Below are 20,191 nucleotides of genomic sequence, written 5' to 3'. Positions count from 1 at the left end.
GGATATAAAAAAATATAATCACAAAATTTTCGATGTTGAGAAACATGTATTTCTCTTGGATAATCCTTAACTCGAAGAGTGTGTTAAGAAAAATCCAAAATCTGAGAACTAAAATGTAAGATCTTGGAAGTGCAATGCCCTCGACATCCGATCTTGTTTCCTCCCTTTATTAGGTATTGAGGTTGAAGAATTACAAAATGGTAGAGTAACGTTTCTGAATTAATTTAAATAATCACATATTTGTTTTTTGAAAATATAAAATAAAAACTCAAAAATACAAATTGTTTTTGATAGTTTTAATCATATTTCTAAAACTCGGTGTTTTTTTTATTATTAACGTGGATATCTAGGTTAGTTTACGCGTATCTCGATTAATCACACGAACTTTAAAGTTAATGATAATACAAGTCTCTAGTAATCTTGAAATGACTCAAACTCGTAATTATTAAAAAATAAATTCAAAATCTGATTAGTTAAATTATTTGATTAATACTGTAACTTTTTTTTTTAGTTTAACGTGGGTGTCCGGACCAGCTTGCGCGTACCTCGACTAATCCCACGGGCCCTGAAGTTAACGACCATGTAAGCCTCCAGTGGCTATCATATGGGCAATCACAGAGCTCGAACCTGAGACCACAGAGAAAGCAAACCTTTTAATTCTAATTTTTTACCACTGTATCACCACCTAGATAGTTATAGAATAACTTTTTTAAAATGCTGGATTGGTGCCTTTTATATTTAAAGAAGAACTTTCGACTGGGATATGGACTACGAACTACCTATAATTAATGTTTCCATGACTTTTTATATCTACCTTAGTTGTATAAAATAAGAAAAAACAGGATTATCCATGGTGATTTCCATTTCTTGTTTCAATTTGGTACTTGCCATTATTAAATTATACAAGGTATGTCCTAATTTGTTGTATTCGTGTGAGTTAATACTTTTCAAATTATTTTTTATTTAAAAATCATAAAATTAATAATTTTTAAATATTTTTTTATAATTCTAATGTGTTGATGTAAAAAATTAAAAAATATTATTTTAATTTTTTTTAGTTTATTTTTTTTTCAAAAAATATCACACACCACCACGTTATAGACAAACGCTTGTTCAACAACAAAAGATAAAGTGGAGAATTGGAGCATTTTTGTTTGTCAATAATTGTGATAGTTACACTTACATCTACTATATTTGATGAAAAAGGCAATGTAAGAAAAAGAAAAAACGAGAGGAAATTAAAAAAATAATTTTTGAAAAAGAGAGGGTATATATCCTTCTTGTTATTTTTGATGAGTTCATATGACATTATCTCTCTCATTTTTACGTCTTCTCTTTGTTTTTCTAGCTAACCAATTACATAAGTGATGAGAAATAAAAAAAATTTATGTTAAACAGTTAATAGCTAATAGAACTCATTCAGGAATATGGTAATTTTTGCTTTTAGATATTTTAAAAATTATATTTATTTTGAAAAATATTAAATTAATTTTTTTGGACTGTTTTAATATGTTGATATTAAAATAAAAAATATTTTAAAATAAAATATATATTTTAAAAACACCATACATCACATACCAAATACAAAATAATTGCAATACAAAGATAATTGCTTTATATTTAAACACGACAAGGTTTTCTTCTCGACCAACATCATGAAGTCATCGTCCTTATAATAACAATAATTAGAAGAAAAAAACAGTAGAATCATCAAGCAGAACAATGGGAAATCATTTACAAATAAGCATGAAACGGGCACACAAATGGACTTTTGTAGTTCTCTAAGGGAAGATTGCAACTACTCCTCCTAGTCAATGGGTACGTAAATTCAATGTCAAACAACATTTCTACTTATTTGGTTTAGTTTGTATTTAACATTATATTAATTTTCATGGTGGAGGCATCAAGAAAACATAAAAAAATAAAAAAAATTAAGTAACTCGAATTGACCTGGCAAAATCTAATTATAATTTATTAACTATTTCTTTTAATAAAAAAATAATTTGCTGATTTATATAAAAAATAAAAAATAAAATTAACTCAATAACCCGAATTTTAAACTGCCTGACCACCTCACATGGTTTAAAAGCTTCAATTAATCATAATAAAAGGCTGAAAATAAAAGTTAAAAAAGAAAGGCAAGATTATAGAAACATAGACATGGTGAATAAAGGCCCCTTCTGCGTGTGTATTTGTCGCCCATCCCTTTAATCTGCTGAAAGGAGTGATAATCCGACTCGAACTATTGACTGTAGTTCATGCCCTCATCTTGTTTCTTTTACCCCTTTTCAACTAGATTTTGTTTTGAAAAGTGGTTTCTGTGTTCTTTTTTGATGCAATAACAGCCTAAATGATAATTATAATTCGATTCTCATCTCTACAAATCCATCATTCCATCACTGTAGACAAACAAATGCCTATCAGGAATTTTCCAGGATTGCAAGTGTTTCATGTTCATCAAACAACAAGAGAGCATCACTAATCTATGACTTGCAAGACATCCCATCATAAACTTAGGCTATATATAATATTTTTAAAGTGTTTTTTTTTTAATTTTTAATTATTATTTTCTTGATATTTTTAAATCATTTTAATACATTAATATAAAAAATAAAAAATATATTATTTTAATTCCTCCTCCTCCTCCTCCTCCTCCTCCTGCTGTATATTCCAAGACTCGAAAATACGAACTTTACATTATATTTTGTTTCCAACCAAGAAAAGGTAATATTGTGCACAATTGAGCGAAAAAATAAATGAAAAATTATTACATAGAAAGAAAACAAAAAATAAAAGTGGGAGTGTGAGGTTCCTTTTTGTTAAGGTCTGTTTTTTACTCCCCCCCTCTTTTTCTCCAAAAGATGCTGTTTACGAGTCCTCTTCCTCTCTCAGTTCACACGCACGCAAGTATGCTCTGCTCTTCTCTTTTTCCTCATTTTCTCTCAAACACAGGACCATAGATATATAGAGGCCCTTCCTCTCTCGAAAAAAGACTAGTCCTTTTTTGTTTATAACTAGTTTGGCAGCAGAGAAAACGAGGGAAAACCTGAGGGAAAGTTATAAAGGGTACATACAATCTTTGTAAGCATAATCTGCAAAACCTCATCTGGGTTTTTCTGTTCAATCAAATATCTCATCTGGGCACTCCTTTACCCCCAAAAACCTCTCTAAAAAACTGAACTTGAGAAGGCATCAATGATCAGTCTCACAGACCTTTACCATGTTCTCACAGCTGTGGTACCACTTTATGTGGCCATGATTTTGGCTTATGGTTCAGTCAAATGGTGGAAAATATTTAGCCCTGACCAATGTTCAGGGATCAACAGATTTGTGGCTCTATTCGCTGTACCTTTGCTTTCTTTTCACTTCATTTCCACCAACAACCCCTATGCTATGAACTACAGGTTCATTGCAGCAGATACTCTTCAAAAAATCATAGTCTTGGTGGTTTTAGCTATTTGGACCAGAGTTATCTCTAGAGGCTCCCTTGAATGGTCCATTACTTTGTTTTCACTCTCTACTCTCCCAAACACTCTTGTTATGGGCATCCCTTTGTTGAAGGGTATGTATGGAGAAGCCTCAGGGAGTCTTATGGTCCAAATAGTTGTTCTTCAATGCATAATATGGTACACATTGATGCTGTTCTTGTTTGAGTATAGAGGGGCTAGAATCTTGATTGGTGAACAGTTTCCCGATACTGCTGGTTCTATAATATCATTCAGGGTTGACTCTGATATTCTTTCTTTAGATGGTAGAGAGCCATTGCAAACTGATGCTGAAGTCGGTGAAGATGGGAAGTTACATGTTACTGTTAGGAAATCAACTAGTTCAAGATCAGACGTGTTTTCTCGGATGTCTCATGGTCTAAACTCGGGCCTTTCAATGACTCCTAGACCGTCTAATTTAACCAACGCAGAGATATACTCCCTTCAATCTTCTAGGAATCCTACCCCAAGAGCCTCCAGTTTTAACCATACTGATTTTTATTCTATGGTTAATGGCAAGAATGCAAGCAATGCCAGTCCAAGACACTCGAACTTCAGTAACCTGCAATTTGATGAAGAAAGTGGAGGGCTTGGGGTGTTTGGTAATGTTCCAAGAGCAAATGGAAGCGCTTATCCTACTCCACCTAATGCTGGGATCTTTTCTCCCGGGGGTAAAAAGAAGGCAAACGGGACTGAGAATGGCAAGGATTTGCATATGTTTGTTTGGAGTTCAAGTGCTTCACCAGTATCAGAAGGTGGCCTACATGTCTTTAGGGGAGGGGATTATGGCAATGACCTTGGTGGGGTAGCTAACCAAAAAGGTATAAACACTAACCTTGATAGTATTTGTTTTTGGATTTTGTTGGTTTCTTGCATGGCTTGATTGTGATTACAAGATATCTGGCACAAAGTTGTGGATTTTTTTCTTGGAACCTTGTGTATTTGTCCTGTTGATGCTTGAAAGTTAGTGGTTTGTTTGATTGGAGAAACCTTATTTTTCAGTCATGTCAAGTGGGATTTGTTGGTTTTTTGTTTGTTACATCAGTAGTAGCTTTTCATTTTGCCTTTGCTATAGCATGGGCATAACCTTGATGCCTTTATCATCAACAAGGTGTCTTCTTTATTTTTGTTTTTATCTCCATAATTCAATCACTATTAAATCTTAGTAACATCTTTAGTTATGCAACTTTCCTGGTATTGTGCAACCACAATTATTCCCTTTTCATTTCGTGTTTAGAGTACTGTGGCATTTTTTTTTCTTGCTTTATAAAAAAACAGAGTCGTCTGTTAATTTCATTTTCTCAGCCACTGATGTGTTTCAGTTTTGATGTTTAGATTATGAAGAATTTGGTCGAGATGAGTTCAGCTTTGGAAACAGACCTGTACCTAATGGGGTAGACCGTGACGGTCCAGTGCTTTCTAAGCTTGCTTCAAGCTCCACAGCTGAGCTGCACCCAAAGAGTGCTGCTAATGGTGAACCGAAGCCAACTTCCATGCCTCCTACTAGCGTTGTGACAAGACTCATTCTCATTATGGTGTGGAGAAAACTTATCAGGAATCCCAATACTTATTCCAGTCTAATTGGGCTCACATGGTCTCTTGTTTCGTTCAAGTATGGTGCTAAACTATACAATCCATAATTTTTTTTTTGTTTAAAACTTTTATCTTGTTGCATTACCTGAAAACATTTACAATATAACAGGTGGGGCTTGGAGATGCCTCAAATAATTGCTCATTCTATATCTATTCTATCCGATGCTGGTCTTGGAATGGCCATGTTTAGTCTTGGTAAGTATTTAATCAGATTATATCAAACGATTTCTCGGCTTGTTTGCTTGATATGTCTTGGCAATTGTTGACTATATAAAACCATAACATTGGATTGTAGGTTTGTTCATGGCATTGCAGCCTAGGATTATTGCTTGTGGAAACTCAGTTGCTGCCTTTGCCATGAGTGTTAGATTCCTCACTGGTCCTGCAGTCATGGCTGCTGCTTCATTTGCTGTTGGACTTCGAGGAGTTCTACTGCACATTGCTATAGTGCAGGTAAAACCCTGAAACCAGATGATAAATATTTCCCCAAATGTGACCATGGACAGTTTTTTTGTTTGAATATCCTTTGACATACTGTGTTTGAATTTTCAGGCAGCTCTTCCACAAGGGATTGTGCCCTTTGTCTTTGCAAAGGAATACAATGTTCATCCTGACATACTGAGCACTGGGTTCGAAACTCTAAATTCTGCTACAACTCTAATATAATTGTCTGAACTGCATTTGTTTTTGTTTTTGTTTTAAAAAAAAGTGGTAAGAAATTCATCTGCCTGTTCATAATTCATTTTCATGGGATCACTAGGGATACCAATGGCTCCTTGTAATCATTGCAAATATGTTCTACTTTTTTTTTTGTATAATCATGGCTCTTAATGCAAGATAGTTTCACAATACTAGAATATCAGCACGTATTAGCTTTAGCTTCCACACCACTTGTTGAACTGTGTTTGCTCTTCATTTTACACATCAATGATTTTGACCTCTAATGTTATTTATATATCTTGATTTTCCCTTTGCTGCAGAGTTATATTTGGGATGCTAATTGCTTTGCCAATCACACTGGTTTACTATATTTTGCTTGGACTTTGAAGGTGAGGGCATCCCTGGAGCTGATGAGCAATGATTAGTTACTTACGTAGGTGTACCTAACACATTTGGCCTATGGGATTTTTTGGGCATTCTCTAACAGAACATGAACTTGAAGGGAAACTAGGGAGAGGGATTTAGGAGGTAGGAAATGGAACAATATGTAATTGTCTAATTGAAAGAAATCTTTACTAGTCTTTTTGCCTTATTCTCTCTCTAAAGCCATTTTGCCTTGCTCCCCCTCTGATTAAAGAAAGTGAAGCTAGTATTTTGAGGTTCTACTGCTTATTATGTATTAAACCTTCTCAATATTACTAAAAAGAAGTTGATTGTTATGGAAATCTGTGGATGGAAGGCTCAGCAGAAACCTGTGTACTGCAACAGTGCAACTAGGACCAAAACACAAGGAAGCCAAGGTTTTCTGGGCTCTCCCTTTTAGGTCAAGGATCTAAAAAGGTACCGAAGGTCTCTTGTGAGGCTGTCTTCTGGAAGTGGCAGGACTTCTCCATTGATTCTGTGACATGATAGTTTTTCTTCTTTTTTAATGAGAAAAGCAATGATCCTTTAATGGTTAAAAGCTTTTAATCTCCATACTTCCCATTCTTTTTCAGCCAAATACGCCCTAGCAAATATTAATGTATTGGTTCTATAGGTGGTATTCACATAGAAGTTCAAGAATTTAAGAGAACATTAATCACTTCTTTAAGGATTCTGGATTCCCTAATTATTTAACTAATTATGCAATGGTGGCAAGGTGAATTATTCATTTACTTTATGATAATGCTGGTGTTGCCAAGCAACATTGGCATCAAAATTTGCTCAAGAATAAAGTGGGATATGGTGTCATGGAATATTCATCTTTCAAGAATTAATTTTTTCTGTTAATGGATGGCAACTGGGGAACCCTTTTCAAAATGCTTTGCTCTTCCAAGAAGCATGATCTATTGACTATCAGTACTTGAGATATGGAAAGTTCTACAAAACCAATATTTAGAACTTATTTTATAGAATTTTTAGTTGATTTAAAGTGTTTCTTTAAATTCTTCTGAAAAAAATAATTAATATTAATTGATTTTAAATTTTTTTGAAAATAAAATTTCATATTAGCAGTTTTCTTTGGTATACATCCTAGCACTTTTCTAATGGAGGTATATATACCTCCTTGTTCTTGAAAGCTACATGTTTCCAAATAGTTGGAAGCCCACCTCCTTGGACCAGTGTTCATACTATATATTTGTTTGGCAGTGTGGTTGCAGTTGCTTTTCAAATAGCTTTTCATGCCAAAATACATGTTAATGATGTTTTTTTATTTTTTAAAAATCATTTTTGACATCAGCACATCAAAATGATTTGAAAACACTAAAAACATATTAATTTGAAGTTAATAAAAAAATAAAAAAATTTCAAATTTTGTCAAGAGCGCTTTTGATGCTCTTTCAAATACCATGTTACAATTAATAAAGGATATCAAAAGAAGGATCTTTATTTTTAGGGTTGTAAAGTGAATCAATTCCTTTATTATGATCCCTAAAGCCCATTTTTAAGCTGGAAAGATGTCACTGAAGTCCACAGTTCCAAGAATTCTCAAGGAAAAATATTAAATTTTGCTCTTAAATGTTTCCTTAAAGTTCTGTTTTGGTGTCTAAAGCAAGCAAATAAAAATTGGCTAATGAAATTGTTTTTATATATTCAATTGAATTTCAGAAATATACAAACAAATAAACATTCCATTTTAAAACCAAATTATTAAATCCTATTAAGTCCAAGACTCGGCCCAAAAAATAAATTATAGGTTGGATGAATTAATCTAAATTAACATGTATTAATTTAAAACAATGTTGTTTTATTTTTTATTTAAAAAAAATAATAATTTTTTTTTGAGTGTTTCTTTTTTTAAAAAAAATAAATTAGACTAGTTTGTTATCGAGTTGGCCAGATTTAATTAAATCAATTATTATTTAATTTAATTTAAAATTAAATTCAAATTAAATTTTGAATCAATATATTAACAGATAACCTCTTAAGCTAAATTAAGTTTAATAATAGTAATAAAACTCTAAATAAATTATTGATAAAAATGGATCTTTAACAAAACATCCTTGTGTTTGTATTTTTTATTGAATCTTTCATAACTCTGAGGGGTGTGGCTTAATATTCATTAATTTCAGAATTTGTGGGATTAATGAAGGTATATCTAAGCTTGCTGGACAACTATATTAATTAAAAAAAGTAAAAAAAAATAGATCACTTCTGTAACTCACCGCAGCTTCTGCTACATTTCCTTTTCTGATGGCCATACCTACATCTCTGCATGCCAATTGAAAATTAGAGGATCAAATAATGTTCCATCATTTCACCTCATCAAAAGCCGAATTCTCAGACCAAGCATGCTTAATTTATGGAATTATAATTAAATAATTGTGGGAAAGAGAATACAGCAATTTGCCTTTTTACTCGTAATCTGCAGAATGCGGTCAGTGGCAGGGACTTACTAAAAGTTCTTTTTTTGTGTGCAATGTGACACAATCTCCATCCACAGCAGACAACACAGCTTATTTGCCCTAATTAATACCACAAGTGGGTTCAGCTTTTCATTTCTTTATTTTCATGGCTCAGAGGACACCGATTGAAGCATTGAAAGTTCGAAAAGTTGGAGATGACCCTAGTGAATATAATGATGAAACCAGTTTCTTATTTTTCTTTTTTCATGATCTTCCATACAATGTGCAGCACGTGTTCCACTTTCATGGCCACTGAGCATCCCTCAAGGCCTTATGTAGTCTTGGCCCTTTTGCTTTCAATTTTTTAGTGACTTGATCAGCTGAAGATCAGTGTACCTGGAATATTGAATAATCACACCACCCCATTTGCCTTTAATAATGCTATGAAAGATATTTGAGGTTACAAGTAGTTGTAAAGGCAGATGAAAGGCTTGTTTTACGGGGAAACCATCGCCAGAAAATATGTTGGAGGAAGGTCTGATGTGAAAGGACTGGCTGCATGTTTTTGAATAATCGGGAAATGGCGATGACCTCGTACACAAATTGCTTACTTGAAGTGTAGTGGAAGGTCAGGGATTGGTCATGTTTTGAAAGAGAAGAAGTCGAAAGTTCCAAATAAATCTTAGGCAGCTCTATATTATATTTCGTTAACCTCTCATAGGAAGACAACGATATTTTCTTTCACATTTCTTTTTTATAAAATAATATAAATTATATCTTACGACCTCACTTAACAGGTTAAGTTTTTAGGTTGAGATGATTCTTTGACATGGTATCAGAGCTTTGATGACCAAGCGGTCACGAGTTTGAATCTCACCATCCGTATTTATTTGATAAAAATTAAGCACAAGGTAAAGTGGGTCTGTGCAAGTTTCAAACCTAAAAGACTTTCACTTGAGGGCGTATGTTAGAGAATAATATAAATTATATCTTGAGACTTCACCTAACAATTTAAACTTTTAGATTTAGATGGTTCTTTGACACCTTCATATCAAAATAGATGGACTATCCCATGGATGGAGAGAGGCTGCTCAAAAGAAACTTTGGTGTCAATTAAGTGAAAAAATAATGTGCGCTCACCATGAATCTAATTTTATTGACCCAACTTTTTTTTTTATCAACTTGTGTTCTAGTTGAAACCTATTTTTATCCTATTTCAGGTCTACAAAAATCAATTCAGAATTGGTTTGGTCAACCCGACGAGATAATTTATTACTCAATTAAAATTTATTAATTTTAATTATTTTTAAATGATATCATTTTGATATTTTAATTTTTTTTTTTTAGGGAAAGAACTTGATATATGTTGGATACTTGCCTGGAGTTCAATAATAATGCATTAATCCATTCACATAGGTATTTGTATGAGACATATTATAAAATAATTAGTGATTAACCACTTTGTGAGTGCGAATAAATAGCAAGCCTAGTTTATGTAATAACTTTTCAAAGTGAAGGATCTAGGGTTCCAATTACAAATTTGTTAAAAAAATTATAAAATATCTAATTCTTTGAATTTAACTTTTATATAGTAACCTAGCTCTAAAAATGTTCATGTGCATGTACGAATTTATTTTTATTTTTATTTTTAAAAAATGAGTGCTTGTATGGCATCCAAGCTCATTAGCCCACTCAAGTAAAGACAACTGATAGCAAGCCCGAACCCGATAGTTTTTTCCAATGACTCATCAAGCTTTACAGGTGGGTGGCTCGTATTCAGCTTAAGAGCTAGTTTTTTTCTTAGCCGTGACAAAATCTCATCACCATGCTTAATCTCATGTTTATTTTTCCTTTTCTTAAAAAAAAAACAATTAACAATTCACACATTAACTGAAGCTAAATCCCTTCTTAAATAATATTAAATAAACCTCCATACCAGCCTTTTGGATTAAAAATTAACAATAAAATTATCCTCTTAAATTAGTAAATTAATTTTTATAAAAAAATATCACATTCAAATCCTCGTGTCTCCTCCCTGATTAAAAATATATATATATAGATCTCATAATAAGATTTGCACAATATCTTTCAGTCTATTTAAGTGCATTTATAAATAGAAAGCAATGTAACTGTTTATGGGCCTGCCCAATATCCTTGTCTAGGCTTGTTTGCAAAGCCAGGAGTAGTATTACTAAAGAATGAAATTCATTATCAAAATGGAGGCCTACTTTAGAGTCTATTGGGCTAGAGATCCACAATGTAAGATAGATGAGTTGACTTGTAAATTGGAAGGTCAACTTAAAATATAATTTTATTTTTTAAGACTAAAAAAATATCATTTAATTAAAAAACTAATTCAAAATAAAACTTAGCTCATATCAAGTTATGAATTGATTAATTATTGAATTAACCTTATTAGACCGAGTTTTATAATGTTCGAAGGGATTGTTCTTGGACTTTGGATCCCCTAGCTTCCATTAAAAGTGGAAATGGTTTATTCGTTTGCCTTTCCTCAACATCATTGCAATTTTGCAATGATATTCTGTGTTCTAAGAGAAGAATCCAATAATTTTTTCTATTTTTGCTACTTGATTATTTTCTCCTTTTAATTTCCTTGTGATCTTTGTTTATGATGAAGAAAAAAAACTTTTTGACCGCCATAATGTTTTCTCTTGACCACAATTTTAATTTGTAAAAATTACACCAACCAAAAATAATATTAAAAAACCTTAGTAATAGCTTATATGCTTCAACACACGCTAAAAATATTAATCACGACTTCTAATTTTTTTTTCTTGACTCAATTTAAGATTAGATACATGTGTTAGGTGAGTTAATTTAAAGTGACTATATTGATTTAAAATAATATTAAAATATTAAATTAGGATTTAATCAGATCAATTATGTCGTGGACTTAAATCAATTAGTATAACATTCATTTGTTTTAATTAAAAAATAATTTTAAATTGAAAATTGATATATTGAGTTGACCCACCAGCCTACTCGACACTCCAAATAAGATTGAGGATTGAGGAGAAAAGTAGTGTTTTAACATTTGGGGACTAATTAATGGTGTGGGGGTGTTTTCTACCTGCCTTTCAATGAATTCGAAGATTTTGATTTTAAAAACTAATATTAATTAAAAAATAATACACTGAGATAATCTTACAGATACAATAATGAATATTATTTACTATTGGACCATACATTATACGATTTACGGTACTTAAGGACTGGCTAGTGGGATTTGGGAACGCATAACTCTTCTTTCAAAGCATGGAATTTGAGTTATCCTCTTCTAACTTCATGGATATATATATATATATATATATATATATATATATATATATATATATATATATATATATATATATATATATATGTTTTTTTGGAGAAGGAAGGAGCTAAGATCGTGCTGCTATCATGTGGCTTGCAATTCATAAATCTACCGGCCTTTTAATTAGATTATTTTTAACAAATTTTGATTTAATTAATGGACCTTTAATTTATCTTGGTTTGAGAAATATTCAAGACCAAATTGAACCCTTTTTTCTGTTTTCAACCAAAATTAACAAAAAAAATTCAGAAAAAACATATAGTTGGGTTAATTTCAAATAGATTTTATAAATTTAATTTGATTAATTTACGGGTATTTACCACAAACTAGCCATAAAATAAAGATCACAAGAGGGAAATAAGAAATAAAATAAGAAATATACTGAACAGGTAAATATGGGAAGGGTAGCATAAGGTTTCAAAATCTAAAGACCACACATATCCTAGCTCCCATTATCATTAGACCTCCTTTATGCTGGGTCCACTACTTTTGCACATAACCTTATCCTAAAACGACATAATAAGTCAAATCAAACGACTATAAATAAAATGCCCTTTTTTTCTTAAAAAAAAAAAACCCAAAACCACCGAAAGGCAGAGATAGAGCCCTCTACTTTTTTCAACACAAAGAAGACTGAAAATCTTCACTTGCGGGTCATCTCCCTTCTCCTACGGCAACCCAAAAACACAACATCGACATGCAGCCTGAAAACTGCCAGGAGAATTCACAGCTGTACCGGTTTCTTACCGAGAATGGAATGATTAACGTTGGTCCATACGGTTTTCCGGCTGCGATGCAAACCTTGTGTACCTCTTCTTCCACTTCCTACCATAACAGTAATTACCACTTTGAAAGGTCTGTGATAACTGACATGACACCAGAAGATAGAGCTCTTGCTGCCTTGAAGAATCACAAGGAAGCTGAGAAGAGAAGGAGAGAGAGGATTAACTCTCATCTTGATAAGCTTAGAGGCCTCCTCCCTTGCAATTCCAAGGTAATATACATATTTTATGATATATGATCTTGTGTTTCCTTTTCTTTTCCTCTCTGAATTGATCATGTTTCTACTCATGAAGTTTAAGGGATTATATTAATCCTCTTTTCCTAAAATTTGTTGTGAGAGGATTGTTTTATAAGAGAAAGGGATCACGAAAACTAAAAAGATTGTAAGCTTTAAAGGGGTTTTCATGGAAAATATTGTAATTTTGTTCTTGCTGTTTTTACTTTTATTTCTCTTTTGGGTTCATACAGAACTTGAAACGAATTGGTATTGATTTCGGGGTTTTCCATAGTGTTTTGCTTCAATAATTTTGACTGTTTGGTTGCTGAGAATGCAGTGGAAAAAGTTGAAATTTCGAGTTTTAGACTTTTCAGTCATTAATTACCTTTGACCCACAAAGCCGAAATCCCTGCTGACAGACTTGACGCTTGCCCAACTCAAATCGTTTGGCATTTGTTTTTTACTTGAATACTCATTTTTTGAAGATTAACAACAAGGGTTTTATGTGCTTCACTCATTGATTTTTTTTTTGATCCGTTTCTATCCCTCATTTTCTTGGTAACCAAACGGGAAGGATCTATACAAGGCTTATCGCTGCTACAGTAAAAATTCAGATTCTGAAACCTTGGATCTACACAAACAAGTCTTCTGAAACTTTTGAATTATTGTTCAAACAGCAAGTACATATACCTGCAAAAGCAAAAGGAGCGAACCCTTTTCTTTGCTTTTCTTTACATAGGGTTTGTGCTTTTAGGAAAGTTGCAAGGCTTTTTACATTTAGAATCTACTAAAGCTAGCTAGGGTTTCTAATCGATCCTTTTACTTTGTTTCAATTTTTACAGACAGACAAAGCTTCACTTCTAGCAAAGGTTGTTCAAAGAGTTAGAGAACTGAAACAACAGACCTCAGAGCTTCCCGGACTTGAATCTTTCCCATCAGAAACCGATGAAGTCACTGTACTTTCTGGTGAATATTCAAGTGATGGACAATTAATATTCAAGGCATCTCTGTGCTGTGAAGACCGGTCGGATCTCATGCCAGACCTAATCGAGATACTGAAATCTCTACACTTGAAGACATTGAAAGCAGAAATGGTAACACTAGGAGGAAGAATTAGGAATGTTCTTATCATTGCGGCTGACAAAGATCATAGTGTCGAGTCGGTCCATTTCTTGCAAAATGCATTGAAGTCTTTACTAGAACGCTCGAATTCTAGCGAAAGATCGAAAAGGCGAAGGGTATTAGACCGAAAATTAGTAATCCAATGATGATTAATACCGTTCATGCGCTTGTCTTAGTCTCCTTTTAATCTTTTTTTTTTTGGAATATTCTTAGGTGTTGCAGGCTTCAGGCTTGTGATGTGGTCTGGTTAATCTCTATTGTGTGGGTTTGTTTGTTTTAGTGTAAACCCCAAAGAATTGAAGGGAAAAAAAAAGGGAAACGTATTTGTGTGATTTAGTCTGGGTTTTTAACTGGTCTAGGGTTTTAGGATATTCTCAGTCTCCTTCATGGGATCATATCTCACATGTAAGGGGATCATAAAGCAGAAGAATCTAAGAATCTGAACTGAAGATGACGAAGAAGATCAGAAATCTTTGGACGTTGTATGACTATGGTGTCTGTAAAAGCAAAAAACTCATGTGAGTTTCCAAGTAGAGTTGAAGAGTATTTCTAGCTCAGTGTGTAGTACAAGGCATGTCAATCTCCTACATAGATTTCATATGATTGTCTTCTGTAATGATATTTGGCAGTACAAGGCATGTCTTTATCTACTTTTCTTCAATGTATGTGTAGAACTGGAGTTCCATTATTGAGCATTTTGTCTTTAATGTACACTGATTTTAAAGAAAGCAAGAGAAGGAAAAGATTTTGAAGTTATTGTAGACTGGTTGTGTTAGATGCGTTCCCAGAATTTGCTGTTAATTAAGGAGTATTAAATTGCAGTGAAAGAGACTGAATATGACTGCAGGAGTTCCTGCAGGAGAACTTAAGGTTTTCATTGTGTTGATCCCATGATAGAAACGGCATAACTCTATTGAAATCGAAATAATTTTTTTTTTTAAAGTTGGACCGATAGCGTAAAGGCAGCCTTCAATTTTTTTTTTTTTTTTTTAAGGTTGGCTATACCCAATCTTTATAATTTTTACTATTTTTAAAGCTGTTTGTCTTGATTATCATCAACCTGAAGTATTGTAATCTTTCAATTTTTTTTATATCAAGTAGAAGTTCCATTAAGTTTTACTTCCAAACTGATAAATATTTTTTTTTAGTTTCAAGTGTGAATAGAACTCAATTACTTTCAAACAGAATTAATTAGGTATGCTAATTAATTAGCTTCAACAATGTTGAAGATGATCTTGCAAGTTTCTTCTATCGCAAATGGCCTAAATTTTGTTCCCACTATGTGATAAACAATATTTAGCATCAATTAAATATTTTGATCACATATTTTTCCGTTATAAATGTAAATATACAAAAATAAAAGTCTATAAGTGGGCTTACAATACCTTTTCTATTGCATGAACATGCATTACACCATCTCAATTAGATTTATAAAACTCGATCAACTTGCTTATCATCCAATTCAAAACCTAATCCAAGTTTGATTTTACTTCAAATCAATCTTTTTTCTTCGAAATAATGTTGTTATTTATTATTATAAAATTAACAAATACAAACAGAAACATTAATGAAATATTTTCATCGGTAAATTGCAATGAATTTTACCAACAAAAATATTTCATCGGTATATATCGAGGGAATTACAGTGAAAAAAAATTAAAATAAAACTAAAAAATACAATGACATGTTATTTATACCGATGGAATTACTGCTGATATTAATATCGTTGGTAAAATCTATCTGTAAACTCGTTGATAAACTGTTAATTTTTCCCTGACACCGTTCATCATGTCAATTACAAAAGGTATCACTAACGAATTAATTCCGTTAGTATTTTCTAGATATCTTTGGAATTGTTCACTTCTTAATTGCACTGTTAATTACTGTTTTTTATAGACAAAATCACCGATGAATTGAAAATGTGATATTTGAGGGGTTTTTGAAATTTTTTTATTAAATTAAAAATTTAAATTAAATATTACAGAGAAAATCATTGACGGATTGAAAAGTCGTCAGTGATATTTAGGGGTTGTTTTGAAAATTTTCAATTAAATTAAAAATTTAAATTAAATTTTACAGATGAAATCACTGACGAAATAATTAAAAATATTAAAATTTTATTATCCATTAGTAAAATGTCTTAATAAAAAGACTAGAATCCCTCATTTAACAACAGACGTCTCTTCTTCTTCTCTCTTCCTTTTATATATGTAAAGAACACCAACATTCATTTTTTTTTCTTTCTCTTTTCTTTTCTCCTTAACTCCTCTTATCCTCTACGCTCAAACATGTCTTCTTCTCTTTTCTTCTCTCTTTTTAATTTTTTTAATTAACATATTTTATGATTTTGATTTTTCTTTTTTTTTCTTAGCTTCACTCGCAACTATATTAAGGTAATATTTTTCTTTTTTTTTGTGTTTTTTTTTAAATTTTTATGTTCTTAATAATTGTATGAATGTAGTTGTAGGATTTTTTTTTTTCATATGAGATCAATTTTGTTAGATTTTGTTTTTCAATTTTGTTGTTTAATTTCAATTAAATTCTTTTATTTGTTGCTAGATTATGGGTTATGAAATAGGTTTTCTAGGTCAGGTGAAATTTTTTTATAGTTAATTTTTTTATTTGTTTGAGTTGATTTTCTTCTTATTTTTTCCAAGCAATTCAGTTTCAGAGTATTATGGAGTGTTGATTTATATTAATTTAATTATTTTCTAGTTCTATTAAATAGATTTTTTTCTTAAAATATTTTTAAGTAATCACTGACGAAATTGCATATGAATGAAACAAGTAATTTTTTTTCGGCGTGCTTATCCTTAGTAAATCTATCAGTAATAAATATTTTTTTATTACCAACGGACTCACTAACAGATAAAAAATTACCGACGACAGTTTTATCGATGGAGCATTCACATTCATGATCCTGTCGGTAAATTCATTACTAAAGGAATGATAGTATAAATACCGACGTAAAATTCCATCGATAAATATAAGAATTATGGTAGTGATTTATTTATTTTTTAAATAAACAACTCTTCTTAATGATTGTTTTAAGGAGAATCTTAGGCTGAGTCGACTCCAAAGTTAGTTCTTATAATCATCCTCTGTATTTTAATATTGTCTTGTAAGGTTTAGTCCTTTGATAAGTAAAGCAAACAAAAGGAATCAATGGTTTTGTGATATCGTTCATATTGGACTTGTGATCATTGACCCTACTTAGATCTTGAACGAGCCACAGAAATGACACTTCCTAAGCAAAATGAGAGGGTCAAAGATCACAAAACCTATTGGAGCCCACATGAAATGGAGACAAAGCATCGCATATCATGTTTATATAGTTTCTCTTTGATTATACCACAACTAAAGGGAAATCTGCCGATGAAGTTGTCAATTCCTCTTGCTGTGAATGTTAACCTAGCCGCAACAAGGAGGGTTCTTCTGGGATTTGAAAATCTGTAGGGGTTTGAAGTTCTGATTAATGGAAAAAATGTTGTCTTTATATGATTCAAGTCATTGCTTTTTTCTCAAAAAAGTATCTACTTTAATTTTTGTCGCATGGTTACAAAATTTCTATCAAGCATTCCTTGAAATTTATGCTTTTATGTTCTCGATTATGCACACATAATAATACCCCTTTAAGCTTTTAGAGAGACAAGAAAATTGCCTTTCAGATTTTTCTTACCAAAGTACAATCCAAAACACATTCATGTTAGATGTGTATTAGACTGTAATAAAATCTAATCCATATCGCTTAGAACATATACACTTACAAATTAATTAGAATACAAGGTATTAATTATATCTCGTTTTTCATAATCAGATTTTCACCTCACCTTCTCTAGTAGAATAATTTTATATATATTGTATATTTATTCATTAAACACACCCAATAATAACATCAATTTGTCTAACTTCGACGACCACCGGAAACATGTCACTAGGTAAATGAATCTACGTTTTAGCTAATTCACTTCGATACTCAAATATGCAATAGAGACTTAATCTTAAGCTTTGCCATTTAATTCTTCAGTATTGAAGAACTTAAGCCAATTGTAACATGTAATTAAAAACAAAGTTATAGTTCGATTTCATGTTGAATATGTTAATTGGGTCACTCTAAAAAGGATATTGTTTTAAAACAATATTAATTTGATTTTTTTAAAAAAATTAAATCAAATTTTGATCAAATCAATTAAATAAACTACATTAATTTTAGTTTTTTTTTTTTGAAAACTTAATCTGGGCTAAAATCCTAAAGCCGGGTTTGATTTAGTAATTATCAATAAGAGAACCATGTGGTTATTAATCATCATGATCAACATCCAACCTCGTCATAATTTGACCAATTGTTTAAAGTGTCTGCAGTTTCATCCACTTTATAGGCATACAGCATCTGCAAATTTTGGAGATAGAATAGAGAGAAGCGTGCAAAAAGGAGTGCCAGCAAAAAGAGTTCAATCATGGACAAAGAAAAAAGAGGTTTAGCCTTTGAATTCAACGTGCTTGATCGTGCGTGGGTAGGGGACTCATTTTCCTTTTCTTCATCCCTCTTTCTTTATTTTTCCACGAGGAGACAAATGCATCGTGCAGGAGTTGGCTTTGTCGGGGACGTGCCATTCTCTCTCGCACATTTTTCTGTCACTGCCGCCCTAGCGTGCTGCCTTTTGCTTGCTCTTGCTCTCGCTGTTTACTTTTTTGTTTCATTGTTTTGTTCTCTCTTCAAGCAATCATTACACTCATTCCCTTTTCTCCTTCTTGGAGCTCGGGCTAATTCTTGATTTGTTTAGGGATGGGCCATTTAAGTGTACCTCTGTTTTTTTGTCTTTTTATTCTCTTGATGCTGGGTTTTTGGCACTAGGTGTAATCTTGGACAAATTTTATTCATTCATTCTTGAGATTGCCTAGCTTCGTGAGGACTAGGTATCATAGACTCATAGTTGTGAGGCCTGGCAAAGGCCCCAGGTTGAGGTCTACAGTAGTAATAAACTAGACGAAGGCTCCATCTCACCCCATTGGCCGTGTTACTGTTATAGAATATTTTTAACCTGTAAATATAATTAACTAAATAATTTTTTTATAATCATGGCTCAAATTTGAAAAATTAAATGAGGTATAAACCAATAATGTTATATATATATATATATATATATATATAATTAAAGATTGATTTTTCTTAAATGACGTATAAGAATGAATGTTGAAGACTTAACTATGATACATTTAAATACTATGCTTCTCAATTTTTATTAAATATAAAATGCAAAGCCATGAACATATATTAATAAATTAGTAAAATTCACAAGGATGAATGTCCAAGAATTAGAAAATATATTGTGTAAGAGGTTTAGGTAAAAGGGTGTGCCAATAAATACACACTGCCTATAATTTGAAAAAGAAAGGCATTGTTAGCTTGCGAGGACAACAACAAATTCAGTAGATATCGTGTAATGATTCGTGTGAGCAATGGATTATTGGCTTGACATGAACATAAGACTTGGATAATGGACCATCGAAACTTGTAAGAAATACGTCATAACTGGTAGTAAAGGGTTGACTATTAGACATTTAGCTTGTAGGAGAAAGTGGTAGTGGAGTTGTGGAAAGTTTTAGTGGTTTTCAGACATGGCTAGTCGATGAGAAGAATCCAGATCGTAGGTGAAAGGTTGTCAAACATGGGGCATGATTGAGAATGCTTTACAAAGTCACTAAGTTCATGGAAATATAGGAGAAACTATTCAACACTTGCTGGAACGAGGCTACTAAGTTCAAAGAGAATACAAGGGAGAAACTACCCCCACTATATCCTAAAAAACAAAGATGGTAGCTTTGCCTTATAACTTCCTTGAAATTGTGTATAAATAGGTTTGAAATCCTTTGATGTGTAGTGTGCAAGTTTTGTGCATAACACATATAAGTGTATTATGTATTTCCTTTGTTAATGTGTTAATAAAGTTTAGGAATTTTCCTGTATATCTTGTGCACTATTCTATTTTGTTGCTTGTGTTAATTTTGCTTGTTTACGACAAGTTAAAGTATGAGAACCTATTTAGGAGAGTGAAACACATAATTGTAGGCATACACCAGCGAAAAGGTGAGGAAAGGCTTAGTCTAGTGGAATTAGATTGCTGCATAAAGGATGTAATCTTGAGTGAAATGTTTATCCCTGTGACAA

At 32.1% G+C, this 20,191-nt stretch overlaps 2 protein-coding genes across 2 annotated transcripts; both read left to right on the top strand.

Moving 5' to 3' along the window:
- Positions 1 to 2,835: 2,835 nt before the first annotated feature.
- Positions 2,836 to 6,330, top strand: LOC133688868 (probable auxin efflux carrier component 1b). Its single transcript, XM_062108501.1, has 6 exons — positions 2,836 to 4,306; positions 4,821 to 5,097; positions 5,188 to 5,273; positions 5,374 to 5,531; positions 5,631 to 5,707; positions 6,059 to 6,330. Exons 1-6 carry the CDS (start codon positions 3,196 to 3,198, stop codon positions 6,123 to 6,125), a joined length of 1,776 nt encoding a protein of 591 aa, XP_061964485.1. The 5' UTR covers positions 2,836 to 3,195; the 3' UTR covers positions 6,126 to 6,330.
- A 6,129-nt stretch (positions 6,331 to 12,459) lies between these two features.
- LOC133688287 (transcription factor bHLH106) lies at positions 12,460 to 14,783 on the top strand. Its single transcript, XM_062107722.1, has 2 exons — positions 12,460 to 12,894; positions 13,743 to 14,783. The coding sequence occupies exons 1-2, from the start codon at positions 12,598 to 12,600 to the stop codon at positions 14,166 to 14,168; spliced, it is 723 nt and encodes a 240-aa protein (XP_061963706.1). The 5' UTR covers positions 12,460 to 12,597; the 3' UTR covers positions 14,169 to 14,783.
- Positions 14,784 to 20,191: the final 5,408 nt, after the last annotated feature.

Source organism: Populus nigra, chromosome 3 (assembly GCF_951802175.1).
Source record: "Populus nigra chromosome 3, ddPopNigr1.1, whole genome shotgun sequence".
In the NCBI taxonomy this organism is placed as follows: Eukaryota; Viridiplantae; Streptophyta; class Magnoliopsida; order Malpighiales; family Salicaceae; genus Populus; species Populus nigra.
The sequence above is the reverse complement of the archived record's forward strand: the minus strand, read 5'-3'. Positions and strand labels throughout refer to the sequence as shown.

Bases quoted from the DNA above. Each gene is read 5' to 3' on its own strand.
- LOC133688287 (XM_062107722.1), top strand. From the start codon at position 12,598: ATGCAGCCTGAAAACTGCCAGGAGAATTCACAGCTGTACCGGTTTCTT. The intron at 12,895-13,742 runs GTAATATACATA...CAATTTTTACAG, and splicing joins TCCTCCCTTGCAATTCCAAG to ACAGACAAAGCTTCACTTCT.
- LOC133688868 (XM_062108501.1), top strand. From the start codon at position 3,196: ATGATCAGTCTCACAGACCTTTACCATGTTCTCACAGCTGTGGTACCA. The intron at 4,307-4,820 runs GTATAAACACTA...TTTGATGTTTAG, and splicing joins TGGGGTAGCTAACCAAAAAG to ATTATGAAGAATTTGGTCGA. The intron at 5,098-5,187 runs GTATGGTGCTAA...ACAATATAACAG, and splicing joins TGGTCTCTTGTTTCGTTCAA to GTGGGGCTTGGAGATGCCTC.